General features: G+C 36.6%; 1 protein-coding gene across 1 annotated transcript in view; it reads left to right on the top strand.

Annotated features, from left to right (window-relative positions):
• The first annotated feature begins 1183 nt into the window (after positions 1–1183).
• The window catches only part of Map4k5 (mitogen-activated protein kinase kinase kinase kinase 5), a 104337-nt gene continuing 83863 nt past the window's right edge, over positions 1184–21657 (top strand). Inside the window, exons 1-2 of the mRNA XM_026391051.2 lie at positions 1184–1363; positions 1580–1796. Of these exons, the coding sequence (XP_026246836.1) occupies positions 1689–1796 (108 nt within the window). The 5' untranslated portion in view covers positions 1184–1363; positions 1580–1688. The remainder of the gene's footprint in view (positions 1364–1579; positions 1797–21657) is intronic.

Genomic DNA, 21657 nt, shown 5'->3' with positions numbered 1-21657 from the left:
CTGTTCTGTTAAGGTGTGAATTTAATTTCTACATTATACAATTGATTATATTGTCAACAATAAGGAGTATAATTCCCAAGAACAGAATTGAATTGTACGTTCAAAGTGCCATGTCATCATCTGCAAATTTTTCTTTGGGGATTTTTCAGTCAGTAAATGCAGTGGCTGAATGTTATCTGGTTTTTCTATTGAAAATCTCTGTTGGGCTCCAGAAATAACATTACCAGTATGAAGGCGGTAACTTTATTTCTACCTTCAGAACGAGATTGGAACTGAAACTGCAAAACAATTTGTGAAATATCAGCCAAATTACTCCCCTCAACTCCTGTTCAGTACTCTGTGCATTGTAAAGTATTTTAAAACCTCTTATAATTGATTAACCCTCTTTACAATCCTATAAAACCCTTGATAACTCTTTCTTGGGTGTCAGGTGCAAAATCTTACCCGCTTCAAGCTAAGATAAGGATGTTGAGATGTTGCCAGATACAATGTCTTGTCCCAGATCACTTACTGAGGAAGTGGCAGAGCCAGCAGTTTGTTTTAGCCCTTACAGAACTTCTGATATCATTAAAAATGCAATACTGTCATTGTGCCCAACAAGGACATAGTCCTTTGAAACTTCCTAGAAACTGGGACTTTCAGAAATGTCTCAGAAAAAAAAAAAAAAAAACCTTCAGTAAAGGACAGGTTGTGTAGGTGAGCAGTGCAGCCTCAAACTGGTACCACTAGGAATGGTTTGCAAAACCGGAAGGTGCAGTAGGGTGTGCCGCGGCTGAGTTAACCAGGCACTTCCCCACCTCCTTCCCCACCGCCCCACAGCCTGGTTACTTCTGGCCCAGTGTCCTCAACGTACCTTTTATTGAAGTGCGTTTCCATCGCCCTCGTGCCCACCCTTCTCCCTCGGCCCGTCACCGTCCAAGTTTACCTGACGAATCTGGGGACGGTTCGGTGATTTCCCGGGAGGTGTCCCTAATCTCTGAGAGCAGGAGAGAAAATCCAGGCTCCGAAAAGACGTGCTGGGCTGGGGGGCGCGGCGGCGCGGTCGAGGGTGTCGTGCCTTCTACAGGCCTCAGGGCGGCACTCTGGTCCCGCGGCCAGCGCGCTCGGGCGGGCCGCTGGGCGCCGACCCACGCTGGCCTGGAACGTGTCTCTCGGTGACGCAGCCCCGGGTGGGGAACGTGGTGCGGCGGCGGCGGCGGCGGCAGTACGCGCCTCCTCGGTCTTGGAGAGGACGCGCGCTGCAACGGGCGGGTGGCCGCAGCAGCGCGAGACCCGGAGCGGCAGGCCGGCGCCGGGACAAGGACGCGGGCGCCGTCGAGGAAGTAGGGCCCGGACGCGGTGTTCAACAAAGAGCCCCTCTCAGGTACCGAGCCGGCCCGGGGCCCGCGGACGGCAGGCCGGGCCGGGCAGCGGCGGGCGGCCGGGGAGGGGGAAGGGCCGCGGCGCGAATGGGGCTACGAGGCGACCGGATCCATCCCGGGCCGCTAGTCCTAGGCTCCCGCGGGACCGAAGGGAAGGCGCTGGGCCGCTCCGGGTCGGAGCCGCGATGCCCACCCGCCTTTGCTCGTCCCTTGTGCAGGCGGAGCTGCGGGCTGAGGCTCCATGTTGGGAAGCGGCGCCGCTCGTCCTCGTTAGCGGGAATCGGGGCGCCTCAGGCAGAGCCGGCGGGGGCCGGGCCCTGAGCGAAGATGGAGGCCCCACTGCGGCCTGCCGCGGACATCCTGAGGCGGAACCCGCAGCAGGACTACGAGCTCGTCCAGAGGGTCGGCAGCGGCACCTATGGGGACGTTTACAAGGTGAGGCCGGGCTGTCGCCCGGGTCCGGGAATAGGGACGCCTCTGGCCAAGTATGGGGAGCCGGGAGGATGCTTTTATTGTTGCATCTTGGGGAGGAAGCGACCCGGGTTCCTTTTACTCTGTTCAGAGCACCCTCAGTTCATGGCTCAGGACTGTTGCTACCAACAGACAGAACTAACCACACTTGAAACCACGATGTACTTTTTTGTGGTTTTAAAGCGTAGTTATGGTAGTGAAGACTGTTCCAGCGTTAGCATGGACAATCTTTCATGGAAAGTGGTGAGACAGGAAAGAATATTGACGTTAAAATGTCTGCATTAAAGAAAAAAAAACAATAGAACTTGTTTTAATGAATGAGCTTGGCTTTAAAAAAAAAAAAAGCCATATGAAACCCTGTCTCTAGATTGTAACTGTAAGCAGTCTTATATTGAATAAAAAATGACGTGTGTTACAAACATCATCTCATATAGAAAGATGCTTTTTTTTTGGGTAGAAGTTTTATCATATTATATGATGATTTGAAATATGATATTAACTTACTGGGTTTTTTTCCTACTTTTAGCAGTTCCTCTCTTTGGGATTTACAGCATCTCATAACCATGAATGGATAAGAACTGGTGTCTTTTTATTGTACACTTGTATTTCTTAAGACAATTGGTGAGGGTGAGTTACTCTTAGTTTAGGATAAAAAAAAAATGTAGAGAAGCAAATCAGTTTCTTAAGTCATGTGAGTTTTTGAAGGGCTGAAAGGAAAGGAATTGAGATTGCTTTTTGTTCTGTTTCAAAAAGGGAACATTAATGCAACCCATATAGGTTAACTCATATATTGCATATGAGTTAAGGAAGTTTCTTTGCTTTGTATATTAGATTCTGATCATGTGATTCATAGCCCATTATTCCGCACAGCAATCCTGCATATAACTGAATTGGCCTTGTGTCATGAGAGAATTAACTAGTAAATTCTTCTGGGTTATGTTGTTGTTTTGCACAGGTGGGAATATGTAAGGAAAACATTTCTTCTTCCTACTTATTCGCTATTAATTTCCTCCTTATTAATAGTAACAATTCAAGGTGGTGCAAGGTAGCTCCAGCACTGCTTTATTCTACTGAGATGAACTCTAATGAATAGGTTTTTCTATTCCTTAAACAAGCATTTGAATCTTTATAGTATGTTCTTTATAGTATACCATGTTCCAGGTACTGGGTTGATGAATTGCAAGCAAGGTCCTTATGAATATCTTTGAATTTAAAATTGGCCTGATTGTAACAGAATCCTCCTCTTTATCTAAAATTAGATATAATCAGTTCTTAATTGTTTATCCACAGCTCTTTTGTGGAATTACTTCTTTAAAAATTGAAACTCCTGTTTGCCTTCTTAGTCCTGTTTTTTTAGTCATCTTTGTCTTATGATTCACTATGTTTTAGAACAGTTCAGTTCATGTTAATTATACAGTAGTGTAAATTCCAATTCTTACATATTTTTTCTTTTCTCTACTACAAGAAAATTTGAAGAGAGTGTTTTCCCCACAAAGATCCCAAGATCTCCACCTTTTTTCTTTGTGGATACAGCAACTAAAGCAACTATCTGGTGCAAGATTTTGTTCTTGCCAGGGAAAATAAAGATTATATTAAAGGGACAGGACTTTTTACTCTGGTGTCTCCCTGTTTTGTGTCTCTCTTTCACAACTCCTAACCAGAGAATCCAAGACTAAACATTTGTCACACCCCACCTTCACACCCTGCCACTGCCCCCACAGTCCTCTGCCTTCACAATCATGCTCACACTTAAATGTGTTTTTGCACTCTAGGCCAGCCTGTGTTTGTAAACATCCTTAACACATCCATGTCTCCTTATCTTTTGCTTTTCTTTATTCTAATCACCTGGAATCATCTCCCTCTGCTATTTCCACTGGTTGCTATATTTCCTATGCATGAAAGCCTTACTCAAATTCCCCAACAAGCCCCAAACACTATGTGCTGTTTCTTAAACGTAATAAGCATCTTCCCACTTCTGGGCCTTTGTTCTTGCTATTTCCTCTACTCAAAGTATTCTTCCTAGATAGCTACATGACTTGATTCTTTTCTTCCTCTTTTTTTTTTAAACACCCTTTCCATCTTTTTTCCTACTTTATTATTATTAATTTTTGTATTTACCACCATCTAACATATATTTTACTCATTTTCTTTCTCTTTTTTTAAAAATATTTTTTGTCAATGGATCTTTATTTTACTTATTTATATGTGGTTCTGAGGATTGAACACAGTGTCTCACACATGCTGGGCAAGCACTCCACCACTGAGCTACTACCTCAGCCTTTCATATTTTCTTATCTATCTTGGTCCACTAACATACTCCGGGAAGATATGTTTGTTTTGTTCACTGCTCTGTCTCTAATAGCGTCTAGGATTATGCCTGGCACAGAGTAAGTGCTTTCTAAAACCTTGGTGAATGAATAAATGACTTAGTGATTCTGTCACCTAGTTCTCTGAGCATCTGCTTTTGACGTCACAACAGTTAAGTTAGCATTTAATACTCTATTCTTGCAATGCCTTTTATGATATCCTATCTGTTTTTATTACAAATTTCAATAGTTTGAGTTCTCTGAGAAAAACTATTTCATAGCATGTGTTGTGTGTCAGTGGTCTAAGTCCTGTGGAATTTTTTCAGTTTATATTTTCTCTTTAATATGTCCAAAGACATGTAATATACAGATGGTAGTGCTAAATTTTTAAAGTATTAGGCAGGGTGATTCTACTATTTATTATTGTGCTTGTGATAATCTGAGAATACTAGGAAGTTTTAAAAAATATTTTCAATCCATAATACAAACTGGTAAAATAATTACAGGAAAGAATAATGAAGTTAATTAATCACTACTGTACTTGATATTACCCCACATTTTTTTACACTTGAAAAATATCATGCAGCAGGAGTTTTAAAAAGACTGTAACTTTGAGACTCTCTGTAAATTATTTTTACATTGTTTAAAACCACAGATCCCTTGTGAAGCTCCTGTCTTTCCAGAGAATCCTCAAGAGGGGAAACTTCAATCTTAAACTGGCTGTTCCTTGGTTGAAAGAAGAGGAATGTAAAGATTGTTGTAGATAAATAGACTAAATCATTGAGGGCAACAGCAGGAAATGGTGGAGGGGAAAGAAACAAAGAGAAAAGGAATGTGGTAGATGATGGATGGATTAAATTTCAACTGAGCAAATTTTATTTATAATTACTATAAAATTTTAAATGTGCTAATAGGAAGGGAAACCCTGGAGATTTAGTGTCTCTACTACTGTACACAGTGATACAGTGATGGAGAACAATTGTTGTATTTTGTTAACAGTCACATCAACAGTGCATGTCATTTGGGCAGTCATTATTTGGTTTTTGTACTGTGTTGTTTCCAGCCTAGAGTTCATAAAAATTCTAGGAATCTTTTTCTTTCTTTTTTTTTTTTTTTTTACTTTTTGTGGGCAATTCCATGTATTTTTACTTTTTTTTTTTAAACGGTTTGTGTGTGTGTGTGTGTGTGTGTGTGTTTGTGTGTGTGGTGCTGGGGATTGAACCCAGGCCTTGTGCATGTGAGGCAAGCACGCTACCAACTGAGCTACATCCCCAGCTGTATTTTTACTTTCATTGCTTTTTTCTGATTGATTATAAAGTTTGACATGAGTAGTTCCAGGAGGACAGGAATGTCTCTTGTACATCACTGTTCTGTGGCAAGCACATAGATGCTTAATAAGTATTGGTTGAATAACATTAGTGGTAGAAAATTACCCAAAATAAACAGTTAATAATTTAATATCATTTATTTCAGGCCTTTTTCTAAATGTTTTTAAATCAGTGTTTTCAAAATGGCGTTTGTATTTAATTTGTGACAGGAATCATGGTGTTAATGCCTTTTTCTACTCGATTGGAATGGCCAACATTTTTTGCTAGTCATTGAATGTTTTTCAAAAATACTGTTTTTGAGGGATCCATTGAGTGAACCTTTATTTAATCTTTCTAGGTTTCACATTTGCTATTTCTAATTTTTTAAATATATATATATATATATATATTTTTTTTTTTTTTGGTTGTAGTTGGACACAATACCTTCATTTTATTTATTTATTTTTATGTGGTACTGAAGATCGAACCCAGGGCCTCGCACATGCTAGGGGAGCGCTCAACCACTGAACCACAACCCCAGCCCTGCTATTTCTAATTTAAAAAAAAAAATTTTTTTAATTGTAGATGAACTCAATACCTCTATCTATCTATCTATCTATCTATTTATTTATTTTTAATGTGGTTCTGAGGATCAAATCCAGTGCCTCACACATGCTAGGCAAGCACTCTACCACTGAGCCACAACCCCAGCCCCTGTTATTTCTAATTTTTAAGATTTTTTTTTTTTTTTGCAGCTAATATAATCTGTGTAGAAATCTCTGTCATGTAGTCTTATGCTTCTGTGGGTTCCTCTAGATGCTAGATGAGCTAAGTCTTCTGTAATGAATTCCTCCTTTATATGTGCCCTTTCTTTCTCTCCCTCAAACCAATAGTCACAATTTTGGAATGACTTTAGGCACTATGAAACATACTCCATGATCCCTTGTAAGGAAACAAAGCTTGATACATCACAGCATTCCTGTAAGCGTCCATTCATTTAAGAAATATTTATTGAGTGCTGACTGTGTGTTAGGGTATGGAGATGCAGACATGAGAAAGAGAAAGTACACTATCAACAAGGAACATATAATTTTGTCAGGAAACAGACATGTAAACAGTCATAATTTGTTAAGTGCTGCCATAGAAGTGGAAAAATTGCTTGACTCTGTTTATAGGGATGAGAGAAGGAGGGAGAGCGAACCAGGAAAGATTTACAGAAAAAAAGGACAGTAGTTGAATTTTTAAAAAATGCAGGGTAGTTTCTAGGTGGACAGGATGGGAGAAGATATTCCAGACTGTGAGAATGGTATGTGCAAACACCTGGAGGCCTGAGAAACCATGATGAGTTTTGAGTGATATACATCTTCATTCCAGATTCCATGTGACCAAACCTGATGGAGATATCTAAATGGAGAACAAAAGCTGTTTCCTGGCAGGAAAAAACCAGATAATGGACCTCATATGTCATGTCAAAAAATTTGGCCATTTTCCTGTAGACTGAAGAAACACTTTAGATGGAAATCTTTCTTGGTGTAGAGCATGGATTATAAAGAGTGGCTAGAAGTATAGAACTCAGCTTCTGAATAATCTATATGAGTACTTATGTAAGCATAAACTTAGGCACTGATACAGGAGATGAAAGAAAGGGATGGATCTGAGTTATGCTTACAAGATGATCAAAAACACCAGGGGATCAGTAAGATGGGTAATTGATGGTGTTTAGAATTTCTGGCTTGGGTAACTCAATTTGTGTTATCAGCAAAGTTAGGAAATACCAAATTTGTGGGTTCTGGATTTTTGTGTTTGGTTTTGGACATAGGTAATGTCTAAGTGCGTGTCTGTTAGGCAGTAGGAGATGTCACTCTGGACTAGGGGTATATGTTTAAGAGTCATCTTTACTTTATGGGGTATATCTGTGACATATAGGTGAGGTCACCCAGGAGAGTTTATAGAAGAGCTGAGGGAAGGATATAGTCTTAGAAGGAAGAGAGAAAATAACATACTGAAGGTTTCTGAGAAGAAACAAAGGAACCAAGTTTAAGAGCTCATCTATATCATCTCCTGCCTTCATTCTTATTCCTATCTGCTCTGACTTCATTGAGGAGCATAATCTTCCAAAAATATAAATCTGAGGTTTTGTGTCATTCCCAGAATGACTTCATTTACAGATTAAAGTCTTACTGACATACCTTTTAGGGCCCTGCCTCTCCCAACACTCTAGTCAAACTGAACTTCTTCCAGTTCTGATGTGCTCTCTACTCTCTGTTCTTCAGATTTTTGCAGATACTATTTTCTTTTCCCAGAACACTCTTTTTCCTCCTCCTTCTCTTTAGGTTTCTGTTCAAACATTGCATTTTCAAGGAGGTCTTTCCTGTCCCTTTGAGAAAGTCATATCTATCTAATGTATATTTTCATAACTCTTATACATTTTTTAAATTAATTTATTTTTTATTATTAGTTGTTCAAAACTCTTATACATTTTTAAAAAATATTTATTTTTTAGTTGTAGTTGGACACAATACCTTTATTTTATTTATTTATTTTTGTGTGATGCTGAGGATCGAACCCAGGGCCTCACACATGTTAGGCAAGTGCTCTACCACTGAGCTACAACCCCAGCCCACTCTTCTACATTTTTATCATGATACTTATTCATCAGTGATCATTTTTGCTTGTCAGTCATCCTGCTAGATTCAAACTACATGCACACAGTGATCTTGTTTACTACTGAATCAGTTGGCCTAGCATAGCACTAGCACATACTATGTGCTTAATAAATTATGTCTTGAAGAAGTGAGCAACAGGGTGGTCATGTGAGGAAGGAGTCTAAAGGGTTCAGTAAGAGTTGAGGTGTGACTTGTAAGCAAGGAAGTAGAGGGAATATAGACTGCTCCTTGAAGCAGCTTAGCGGTACCAGGAAAAAGAGGCATGCAGATATTTCTTCCCATTTCTGTTTTTTTTTCCCTTTCGTTGAAATTGAATGATTACAGCATTCATTTATTCCAGATAATTAAGAGAAATGCTGAGTTTACAAAAGGACTTCTGCAAAGAAAGAAAGAAAAAGAATCTGAAGGAATTAAATGTTTAGAAAAGGTAGGAGATGAAACTTGCAGATGAGATTGTTAGGGAGGGACTACAGTAGGGAATCAATGTAAAAACCTCCCTCCCTCTCTGAAATAGAGCGTTCTGCATTGATTCCCAGCCTCAGTTATTCCCCTGTGAGCATGGTCAAATGAGGCACTTTGATGAGTGGAGAGCAGTATTGAAGAACTGGGATGACAGGGTGCAAAGGAATATTCAACATCCCACCAATTTTTATAGAGGGGCTCTTAAGTGACCAGACATTATCCTGGGAAATTCATCAAGTAAACAAAATGGACAAAGATTATTGACATCATAAACTGGGCTTTCTAGTGGGGAAAAAGAACTTAATAGATAATTGTTGTAATATGTTAGAGAGAGATGAAAACATGATTAAAGAAGAAAAGCTGAACGTGTTTAAGTGTTTAAGGAAGATCCGGAATGGGAGAGGCAAGTTGGAAAATGAATAAGGCTGGTCAAGATAAGCCGCATTAAGAAGGTTAGATCTGAGCAAAGAAAGACTTGAAAGAGCTGAGGGAATTAGCCAAAGGGATACCTCAGTGATCAGAGGAAGTCTTAAATATCTATTTTATTGAATCTCCTGAACCTGAGCCTCAGCTAAATCGGAAGCTTTGGGGCAGGCAGAAAACTAAGATATAGACATTGCTGTTACTTCATCTCTTTGATGCACCCCCACATCTCATTGTGATTTTTCAAATTAAATTCAGCAGTTGAATGTAGTTTACCAAGTTCTGTGTCACAAAAAATATGATTTGGTAAGCAAAGGATATGTAACTTTCTATTGTTTCTGTCCAACAGCATTCTGCAATCTTTAAATCCCGTTAGTGGGGGGGCTGGGGTTGTGGCTCAGTGGCAGAGCACTTGCCTAGGTTCAATCCTCCTCACCACATACAAAAATAAACAAATAAAATAAAGGCATGCTGTCCATTTACAACTACAAAAAAATTTTTAAGTCCCATTAAGATTTAAATCTATCAAGATTCCTAATGGCCCCATATCAGAAATTGATAGAGAATGGATGTGTGTGATACTTGTTAATCTCTGATAGCTGATACCAAAACATCACCTACTTTCTTGTTTTTTGATAGTATCACAGTTGAACTATGTCTCCTTTCTGTGTCCTAGTCATCTGACATTATGAGAGACTATTGGTTTTCATATTGGTATATGAAATATGCATAGAAACTTTAGATTTCAGCACCAATTTCCAATGAATAACTTAGAAAAATAAGTTAATAATAGATGCAAAAAGATGAAAGATCATGCTTTAAAAATCTAAAATTATGTTTTTATTAAGCAAATGGATGTCTTAATGAAAGTTATTTAAATAGAGATTGTATAAGGTTGCTATACAATAAAATGTTTTATTAAGATGAAATGATGCTTTTTCTAGAGCACTCTTCCTCTTTCATCATCTTCTCACGGTTCTGTTTAGCTTTGTATTTTCAGAGAGACCCTTTTCTGTCCCTTAGAAGTTGTATCTTGGGCTGCGGATATAGCTCAGTTGGTAGAGTTCTTGCCTTGCATGCACAAAGCCTTGGGTTCAATCCCAACACCACAAAAAAAAAAAAAGAAAAGAAAAGAAAGTCATATCTATTTGCCATATGTTTTCATAGCTCTGGTACATTTCTTATGATACTGTTTTATAAGTCATTCAGTTAAGATCTTATTTAGTATTTATTTTTCTTATAGTTCAAAAGTAGGGTTATTTTGTGACTTTCTAGAAAGAGAACATATCCGGCATGGTAATGCATACCTGTAGTCATAGCTTCTCGGAAGGCTGAGCTGAGGCAGGATAATGGAATAAACCCAGAGTTTGAGACCATGAAATATGGCATGACCTCATCTCAAAAAGAGAGAGGAAAAAATACATGGTTCTGATGGTGAATGTGAAGCCTTGGATAACAGCTGGGAACTGATTATTTTACAACTCCTGTCTGCTTCTGTAGAAATGTTGTGAAAATTATAAAGGACTTGTAAAGTACTTTGAACTTGGCGAAGCTAGACCTAAAATGGTGCCATCTCCTTTGCATAGGCTCAACATTCTCACTTTAATCATCGCTTTCAGCATTTTTGATAAGAATGAATAGGACAGAATGCAAATTAACTGATTTTTTTTTTTTCCAATTTGCTTTCAAAATTTACAAAGTCTCACTTCTAAACTTTAAATCGTGGTCTTTAGATCAAGAGCACAGGAAGAGAAATGTGAAATTTGTTAACAAGTGATGCTTGTATTTTCAGGGCTTAATTGTCAATTTGAGAACTTAGTCCAAGATCAGATAAATTGGAGCAGACACTGTCACTTGGCAGTACTGGATCATTTTAAGAATTTGTACATGTTAGAGTATTATTAAAAGGTTATTGCTTTTAATTATGTGAAGTACTACTTAATTTAGAGAGAGTAGATAAATCTGTGAAAAGGGCAAGATGAATTTAGGCCTATCCTGGCTCTTTTTCTATAAAATATCTTATTTTCCCACAGAGATTTTAAGATGATGTGGGAACCCCATCTGATAGCCAAGTCTATCCTGGTAGGTGTTTAGGCCCATGAGTCATACTGGCCCCCACCTTCCAACATTTTGTAAAAATAAAATCAGATTAAAATGACTAAGAGTGACTAATGTTTGCATAACCCTCTTATAATCAGTATATTATTTCTTTCTCACAATAATATTCTGAGGTAAGTGAACAGATGTGCTGTCATCTTTACCCAAGAAGAAGTGTACTACTGCTCTGGATCTATCTTCTACTTGATAATTTCTGCTTTTTCTATTATCCCAAGCTGCCTTGGGACTGCATCTTTAAATTCACTACTTAACAATTAAATACACAACCCTTAACACAGTGCCTTGTACATTAGAAGCTCATATACATGATGGTCAGCTGAGGCTTGCGCTGAGAACTGAGGGATTCTGTGGACTGATTTGAATATACATAGAAACTGGATTTCAGCACCAATTTTCAGAGGTACTTTTCCCTGGTTATTTCCTGGTCTTTTCTCTTAGTTTTCTAATCCAAGCCCTGACGTGATTTTGATTTGTTTTTACTGTTGAGATGACTTTGCTTGATAGCTGCTGTACAGTATAAATAATTAAAAATGGAAACTGTTCCTTTTCTTGGTGGGTTCTCTTCATTTTGTTAAAAATTGGTATATATGGTTTTGTTACTTAGACTTAAGTGCTATAGGCTAGATTCTGTGATGCTGTTATAAATTAAGATAAGCAAAATGCTAATTATTGCTGGCAAACAGAATAACCTGTCTCCTGTAGCATTAGTTATTTTGTTGCCCCTAGTTTAAGGAAAACAGTACTGCCTGAGCAGGATTGTGAATTCCAACTTTGTTGTGTGAGCCAGTATGTTTCCTCTTTCACAAATGCACCCCTACTTTTAGGTGCCCTGTGTCTTTATCCACTACATCCCTCTCGCTTATTTTTTTTTTTTTTTTAGTTGTAGATGGACACAGTACCTTTATTTTATCTATTTATTTTTATGTGGTGCTGAGGATTGAACCCAGCGCCTCGCACATGCTAGGTAAGTGCTGTACTGCTGAGCCACATCCCTAGCCCCTACATCCCTTCTCTTATCAGAATCTTAAAATTTAGTGTGAGCATGACTTAATATTATCTTTTAGAAATGTGACTTTTGATGAATTATTAACAACTTTTGCATTTTAAGCTTTTTAACTCTTAATGACGATTATGTGGGTAGAGGTGCCTATGTTCCTTACCAGATGTTATTCCAGAAATAATTTTCTATTATTCTTTTAGCATTAGTTTGTAGTTGGGATTCATCTTATGTTTGCCTCTCCCTTCCTTGCCTCCATGTCAACAACCTTCTTTTTCCTATCTTTTTATTCTTAAAATGCATTTTAAGTAATACATGTTCATTTTTGAAAACTATGAAATGGTAACAAATGAAAAATTACTTAAACCTCCTTTATCAAAAGGTAAACATTGTCTCTAGACTTTTGGAAATTTCATATTAAGGATCTAAACTTTAAACGTAGTATAGATATGAATTACATAGGTATAGATTGGGTCAATGTGCTTTTTAAGCAATGTATTACAACTTTTCCCAAGAGTAAATGTACATATTTAATAATTGTGTATTTTATTATATGGTTGTATAGTTTTAATCTATTATTATATATTTCCCTATTAGAAAAAAATACTGTGATCAGTATCTTTGAGCAAAATCTTTTCTTACCATCATTAATTGTTCAAGTAAATTTCTAGAATTAAGTTTTTTAAATTGTTTTAAAGTTTTAGTGAATTTTGACAAATTTTTCTTTTTATTCTAATTAATTATACATAAGAGTAGACGACATTTTGACACATCATACATAAATGGAGTAAAACTTCTCATTCTTCTGGTTGTACATGATGTAGTACACTGGTCATGTAATTATATATTCACATAGGGTAATAATATCCGATTCATTCCCCTTTCCTTCCTCTCCCATACCTCCTTCCCTCCTTTCACTACCCTCTGTCTGATCCACAGTACCTTTACTCTTCCCTAGCCCACCCCCTTGTGAATTAGCATCCGCATATGAGAGAGAACATCTGGCCTTTGTTTCTTTGGGATTGGCTTATTTCTCTTAGCATGATGTTCTCCAGCTCCATCCATTTACTAGAAAATGCCATAATTTCATTCTTCTTTGAGACTGAGTAATATTCCATTGTGTATATATAAGCATATTTTCTTTATTTATTCATCTGTTGAAGGGCACCTAGCTATTGTGAATTGAGCTGCTATAAACATTGGTGTGGCTGCATCACTGCAGTATGCTGATTTTAAGTCCTTTGGATGTATACTGAGGAGTGGGATAACTGGGTTAAATGGTGGTCTTATTCCAAGTTTTTGAGCAATCTCCATACTTCTTTCCATAATGGTTGCACCAATTTGCAGTCCCATCAGCAATGTATGAGTGTACCTTTTTCCTCCCATATCCTTGCCAACATTTATTGTTGCTTGTGTTCTTGATAATTGCCATTCTGACTGGAGTGAGATAGAATCTCAGTGTAGTTTTGATTTTCATTTCTCTAATTGCTAGAGATGTTGAGCATTTTTTTGTATATTTGTTGATCAGTTGTATTTCTTCTTTTGTGAAGTGTCTGTTCAGTTCCTTAGCCCATTTATTGATTGGGTTATTTATTTTTTTTGGTATTAAGTTTTTTACTTCTTTATATATCCTGGAGATTAATACTCTGAGGTGCATGTGTTAAAGATTTTCTCCCATTCTGCAGGTCTCTCTTCATATTATTGATTGTTTCCTTTGCTGAGAAGAAGCTTTACGTTTGAATTCATCGCATTTATTGATCTTACTTCTTGCGCTTTAGGAGTCTTGTTAAGGAAGTTAGTTCCTAAGAAAACATGATGGAGATTTGGGCCTACTTTTTCTTCTAGTAGGTGCAGGATCTCTGGTCTAATGCATAAGTCCTTGATCTACTTTGGGTTGAGTTTTGTGCAGGGTGAGAGATAGGGGTTTAATTTCATTTTGCTACATACGGATTTCCAGTTTTCCCAGCACGATTTGTTGAAGAGGCCATCTTTTTTCCAAAGTTTGTTTTGGCGTCTTTGTGTAGTATGAGATAACTGTATTTATTGGGTTTGTCTCTGTGTCTTCTATCCTGTACCATTGGTCTACCAGTCTGTTTTGGTGCCGATATCATGCTGTTTTTGTTACTGTGACTCTGTAGTGTAAGTTAAGGGTCTGGTATTGTGATGCCTCCTGCTACACTTTTCTTGCTAAGGATTGCTTCAGCTGTTCTGGGTCTCTTATTTTTCCAAATGAATTTCCTGATTGATTTTTTTAGTTTTATGAAGAATGACATTGGGATTTTAATAGGAATTGCATTAAAATCTGTATGGTGCTTTTGATAGTATGACCATTTTGACAATGTTAATTCTCCCTATCCAAGAGCATGGGAGATCTTTCCATCTTCTAAGGTCTTCTTCAATTACTTTCTTTAGTGTTGTGTAGTTTTCATTGTTGAAGTCGTTCACCTCTTTTGTTGGATTGATTCCCAAATGTTTTATTACCTTTTTTTATTCTATTATGAATAGGGTGGTTTGCCTAATTTCTCTTTTAGTGGATTCATCACTGATATATAGGAATACATTTGATTTATAGGTGTTAATTTTATATCTTGCTACTATGCTGAATTCATTTATTAGTTCTAGAAGATTTTTGGTGGAATTTTTTGAATCTTCTAAATATAGAATCATGTCATCTGCAAATAGGGATAGTTTGAGTTTTTCCTTTCCTATCTGTATTCCTTTAATTTCTTCTAATTGCTCTGGCTAGAGTTTCAAGGACAATGTTGAGTAAAAGTGGTGAAAGAGGGTATCCTCATGTTGCTCCAGTTTTTAGAGGGAATGCTTTTAATTTTTCTCCATTTAGGATGATGTTGGCCTTGGGTTTAGCATATATAGCTTTTACAATGTTGAGGTATATTCCTACTATCCCTTTCAAGTGTTTTGAACATGAAGGGTTCTGCATTTTTCAAATGCTTTTTCCACATCTACTGAGATGATCATATGAGTCTTGTCTTTAAGGTTGTTGATGTGATGAATTATGTTTGTTGATTTCCATAGGTTGAACCAACTTGTATCCCTGGAATGAACCCCACTTGATCCTGGTGCAATATCTTTTTATTATGTTTTTGTATGTGAACAAATTATTCTTTAAAACGTTGCAACCACTAGTAGTGATTGAAAGTTAACTTCTTCCCCTCTAAAATGCAAGCCCTGTTCTTCATTTCCTTTTGTCTTTTAGGACTTCCAGATAATTAGCTCAATTTAAGTAATTGTCTGCAAGGAACCCTCTTTTAATAAAAATCAGTTTAACAAAATCAGGACAGGGTTGGGAAAAGTCTTTTCAGAAACAAGTAAGTATCTGAACAGACTGGGCAGAAGGCCTTAGTGTGATCTGAGATACAAATCAAGTGGAACATATTTTGGCTTCAGGCTCTGAATTTGTGTGCTTGGTAGTGGGAGGAACCCTGCTGTATGGCCTACTTCCATGGAGAGAGAACACCTGTCCAGGCTTGTATAACTGTGTGGAAATCAGCTTGGCAATAACTTGATCCACAAAAATTAAGGAACCTGGTTGAATGGGAAGACTAGAATATGTGAGTTGAAGGGATGAGGTGATGATCAGCAAGTATAGTATTTGAAAGCAAGTTTCTGATAGACCCAGGAAGGAGAAATCAGAGAGTGGATCTAAGCGTTGTAAGTTATCAGAAATGGAGCAAGAGAAGGGTTAGAGAGGAAAGTCTTGTAAGAACAAGGAAGGGTATCCAAGACATTAGTTACAGGATAGCTACAGGAAGATAGTAGGTACATGTCAAAGGAATCTTCTCTTTCACTATTTCCTTGTCAGAGTCTTGTGTTTCCTTAATGCAAGACCATTTTACTTCTTTGAACTCCAATGATTTCTCCTGTCATTATACCTTTGCTTGGAATTCTGTCATGCATAATCCTTTACCCTGTCCCCCACTCCTGCCAAGAATGTCTTTTATTAGGTTTCATTTAGATTTACTTTTTCCTGGAAACATTTTCTCTGAACTACTTTAAATGGGCTCAGAACCCAGTTGAATCATGTCTGAGAGCATTCCTCACACTACACTGTCTTTACTGTTCACTTCTGTCTCCCAACTGATAAAACCTCCTTGAAAACAGGAACTGGTTTTGTTTTATTACATCCCCAGTATCATTAACAGTGCCTGGCATTTAGTAGGTATTCAGCATGATTTATTGGTGGATATACCAGTTAAAAATAGTGTTCCATAAAGAATCGGGTATACCCAGGCTTGATGTCATCCACCTATAATCCCAGTAACTGAGGAGGCTAAAGCAGGAAGATTCCAAGTTCAAGGCTAGCCTGGGCAATTAAACAAGCCCTTGTATCAAAATAAAAAGGGATGAGGATGTAGCTCGGTGATAGAGCACCCCTGGTTTCAATTCCCAGTACCAATGAACGAATGAATGAACTAAAAAACGAATGAATGAAAAAAAATTGTAAAAGGACTGAAAATGTATCTCAGTGGTAGAGCACTTGCTTAGCATGTATGAGGGCCTGGATTTAAACCCCAGTACTAGGAGTGGGGTGGAGGGTGACAGAGAGAATCAGGTATAGAGATGTTATAGCCTATGAAAAAATTGACTATTTTTCTTTTGTACTGAACCAGTTACTTTGCATTTTTTATACCTTCTGTCTGCTATATTGACAGTTTTGTATTGTTTTGTTATTAAATCTGAGATGCATAATTCTGACCCTGAGGAGCAGTGACTGACCACTAGAGAGATAATTTGATAAATATTGAGACTTCTGGATTTACTGTTGTTATGTTAAAGAATATTTTTGGAGGAAGGGGGCTTTAATTTAAAACTGAAGCTTCCAGCTGGCTTCATGAAAACTTTTGTAACCCCAAAAGCATGCAGGAAGAAAGTTAACTGGAAATAGAATGTGGGCCTAATGTGAGAAACAGTAAAAGAAATACAAGAGTTTTTTTTATCTTCCTGGTGACCATCATGGTTGCCACAGATTTTTGATGACTGTCCTTACTTGCCAGTTTCTTTTCTTTTTTTTTCTGATCCCAGTTTTTTTTTTTTTTTAATTTTTTTTTTATTGGTCGTTCATAACATTACATAGTTCTTAATACATCATATTACACGGTTTGATTCACGTGGATTATGAACTCCCCCTTTTACCCCGTATACAAATTGCTGTATCACATCAGTTTCCCTTCCATTGATTGACATATTGCCTTTCTAGTGTCTGATGTATTCTGATGTCTGTCCTATTCTCTACTATCCCCCCTCCCCTCCCCTCCCCTCCCCTCCCCTCCCCTTTTCTCTCTCTACCCCTTCTACTGTAAATCATTTCTTCCATTTGTATTATCTTGTCTTACTCTGATCCCAGTTTTAAAAAATTCTCTTCCAACTTCATGGCTACTTTGATACATAATGCATGGAGTCATATCTTCCAATTCTGTGTTGAAAACTTGTATTTAAATGTTTAGGTTCTTTCTTTAATAATTTTTAGTTTCATTAAAATTTTCACAGCAGGTGGGAAAGGTCACCAGTTACAAAATGTGGCAACTGTGTGATGTTGTTGAAATGGAAATGACGTAACTAAGAAAATCAGGATCTTTAAATGTTTTCTTGGTACAAATGGAAATCTATGGGCATCTTTTTATTGTTAATTAAATATAGAAGACATGAGAGTTTGAGTTAAAATACTTGTAGTAAACTTAATTAAAACCATGAATTAAGCTGGTGATGTGGCTCAAGTGGTAGCGCACTCACCTAGCATGTGTGAGGCACTGGATTCGATTCTCAGTACCATGTAAAAATAAAATAAAGATATTGTGTCCACCTAAAAAAAAAACTAAAAAAAAAAACAATGAATTAATACATGAACAGAAAGTATGTTGGTGAATTTAATTGGAAACATTTAGTAGAGTTAACTAAGATATGTAACTGTACTGATATGTTTTATTGAATTTCTGGGTGTTTATTATACTTAAGTTTGACTATCACTGCATACCAATAACTTACTAAAATTAATGGGAATTAAGTATAGATTCTTTTTAGAGGTGCTGTGGTACTTCAGTGAGTTAGTTCCTTTTGTAAACGATGTACAATCTTCAGATTCTTGTAAAAGTTAAAAAAGACTTGAGAATATAGCATCTAACTTCTTGGAGAGAGGTGTTGGATTTCAAAAATTGGCATTCAAAAATCCAAAACTGCTTTGGATTATATTGTGAAATTGTATAGCTAAATTTCTGGAAGATCTCTTGAATTGAATCTGTAAAGTCTCTGTTTAGAAGATCTTTTTTTCTGAAAGCCTCTTTGCCTTTCATTATAAAAGAGCCTGGTACTGCTTTCTGTTTTAAAAATCCAGCTGGAAAATTACAGAGTACAAACACTTGCCCATCAGTTCTTCATTTGGAGAGAACAAAAATATGTCTTCAAAGTGGAGACTGATATTTAAATATTTATTCTTATCAGTGGAGTCATAGTTTTTATTCTTTATTTTTTACTTTTAAAAGTGCATATATTTTGTCTTCTGCATAGTATGGCTAAATTTTAAAATACTATCTTTATTTTATGTGGTTCTGTGATTGTTTTTCAAATCTTCCAAGGATATATTTTTTTCTCAGTCCCTCCGAAAGAAATTTCAAGGTGTCCTTGTGTCTTCTTTTTGGTTCTATTAAGTTGAAACAATATATTTGTATTGATTCTAATTTTTAAAACAGACTCATAAATGTGTCTGAAAATATATTATTTTAAAGTGTGTGTGTAGAGTTGTTTTTTTTTTTTTTTTGGTAGTTGTGAATGCCTTTATTTTATTTGTTTATTTTTATGTGATGCTAAGGATCGAACCCAGTGTCTCACACATACTAGGCAAGCACTCTGCCACTGACCAACATTCCCAGCCCAGAAAATATACATATTTTTATAAATAATTTATATATATTTTTTTAAATGAATAGACTTAATTTTTAATGTAGTTGTAGATTTATAGAATCAGCAGATAATACATAGTTATGTTTATCCACCCCCTACTAACTTGCAGTTTCCCCCTTTATTAACATCTTGCATTAGTATGGTACATCAGTTACAGTTATCAAACCAAAATTGCTATTATGACAAATGCATGACATATATTCATCTTTACAGTTTTATACAGAATAGTCACTACCCTAAGTAAGAATCCTCTCTGCTTCACCTATTCATGTTTCCCCCTATTAAGCCCTTGGCAACTATTACCTTTTTTTTTTTTTAAGCTGCCTATCTAGTTTTACCTTTTTCAGAATGTCATGTAGCTGGACTGGCTTCTTTCACTTTGCATTGTAGATTTAATTTTCCTCCATATCTTTTCATGGCTGAATGGCTTATTTTTTATCACTGAATAATATTCCACCATACAGATCAATTTGTTTAGTCCTTCATCTGTTTAAGGAAATCATGACTGCTTTCAGCTTTTCGCAATTATAAATAATGACTGCTACAAACGTGTCTGCAAGTTTTTGTGTGGACATAGGTTTTGCACTCAATTGAGCACTAGCTAGGGGTGGGGATTCCTGGGTCATATGGCAAGACTGTGTTTAGCTTTGGTTTAAACTGATATAAGCTGTCAGCATTTTGTCTTTTAGACATATATGCTTTTAAGAGTCAACCTAATTAATTGTTTGGAAGGAAATACTCTTAACTGTTAGCCATAAGTAGTTAACCTTAGAGATTAGGAGGAGGATCTGTCATATTTATTGATTTATTTTGTTATTTTAATTTTTTATAACAAATCTTATTGTATAATAATTGTGTAATTTTTTCTCTAAAATGCTTTAATTTATAGTAAAAAAATTAATGAATCAACACATCTGAAAAGAAGACTATTTAAAATAGTATATCACATTTCCCAGTTATAGAGGATTTTAATATTTTATTCTTATTTTTTAAGTAAAGAGAATAATATCCTTCTTCTAGTCATAATTGTCTATTTAACAACCTTTTAGAGCATTTACCAAATAACATAGTCTTTCAAAGGATTATGCCAGAGCTAAGCAGACACATATTTAATCCAGAATTGAGATACCAGGCAAAGCTTCCTGGGGGAGGTGATAACTAAACTGAGTCATGATGAACAAGTGTAAGCTAAAGGGAGAGAGGAGTTATGGAGAGGAAGGAGAGTGTATGACAGAGAAGACAGTGTTTTCAAGCTAGAGATAGTCATTTGCTTCTGATTAATCTGACTAAAACTAGAATTAGTTTTCCCAAGCTTTCAGAGAAACAGATCTTTTCACATTGTTGACGCTTGTTTGATAATCTGAAATTGAGAAGTATGCACTCACATTTTGTTTTGGTTTTCCAGTGAGTGGCAGAATGCATTGTCCTAGTGCTTGTTTTACTAGGAAAACTGGAATAAATTATCGCCTGAAGATATTTTGTTGTTGGAAATGTATTAGCATCAATCACTATCATAATGAGTTCAGACCTGAAATTTAGAACCTTGAATGGTTTGACTATCACTCTTGGTGAGAGTTCTTATGTTACTTTGTTGTGCAATCTAGGCTCTTGCCCTTAATTCTTTCTAATATGTAAAGTTCTTTACATCCACAGATGTTTTTCTGTACTCCATGGGATTCCAGTGTAAACTTTTACATAATCACTTAGGAAGATAGGGAAAGAGGGAAAGCCACGTATGTGTATGGCATTTCAGCATAGAGGTGGCTGTGTTTACTAGATTAGAATATAGGTTCATAAAAAGAACAATTAATTGAGTCATGTTATCTGATTGTTATCCCAGTTCTTTAAGGTGAATGTTAAACATGTTGGAGTGGTTTTTTAAATCAAATTTACCTCTTAAGATTATTTTTTTAAGACTGTAAATGTGCACCTGGCATGATGGTGCACACTTATAATCCCAGCAACTCAAGAGGCTGAAGCAAGAGAATCACAAGTTCAAAGAAGCCAGCTTCAGGAATTTAGCAAGGCCCTAAGCAACTTAGTGAGACCCTGTCTCAAAATAAAAGATAAAAAATAGCTGAATGTGTAGCTCAGTGGTTAAGTGCCCCTGGATTCAATCCCTGTACCAAAAAAAAAAAAAAAAGACTTTAAATGTGCAGTAGTTCACATTCTGTTACAATGAAAATCATCAGAGGAACGGTTAATTTAATATTAAAAATGATTATTACACTGTTATGTATTTTGAGCAAAAGTCACCACTGAGATCTGTTAGATGTTATATAGTTAATATTTTTCTCAGGTATCTGTTGCATATTTAAAAGTAAAACAAAATTCTTATGTTTGAAAGGGAGTACTGAAATCTTGTTATCAGAGTTCATTTCTTGCATTCTAAATCTGATTCTTATCCCTGATGGCTTAATGACATTAAATAGGTCATTTGATTTTACTGAACTGAGTCTTTGTGTTTAAGTAAATTAAATAATGTATATGAAGAATTCTGCAAACCATAAAGCATTACAACTATAATTGCTGTCATTTTTTTTGGAATTTGCCTTCTAACACATTTTATAATCCTCTGAACAAGATTACTAGGAGGTCACTGATTATTCTATAATTTTTGGCTCTATTTTA

This window comes from Urocitellus parryii, chromosome 6, assembly GCF_045843805.1.
Source record: "Urocitellus parryii isolate mUroPar1 chromosome 6, mUroPar1.hap1, whole genome shotgun sequence".
NCBI lineage: Eukaryota > Metazoa > Chordata > Mammalia > Rodentia > Sciuridae > Urocitellus > Urocitellus parryii.
Note: the sequence above shows the minus strand (reverse complement) of the source record. Positions and strands in the feature narration are given on the sequence as shown.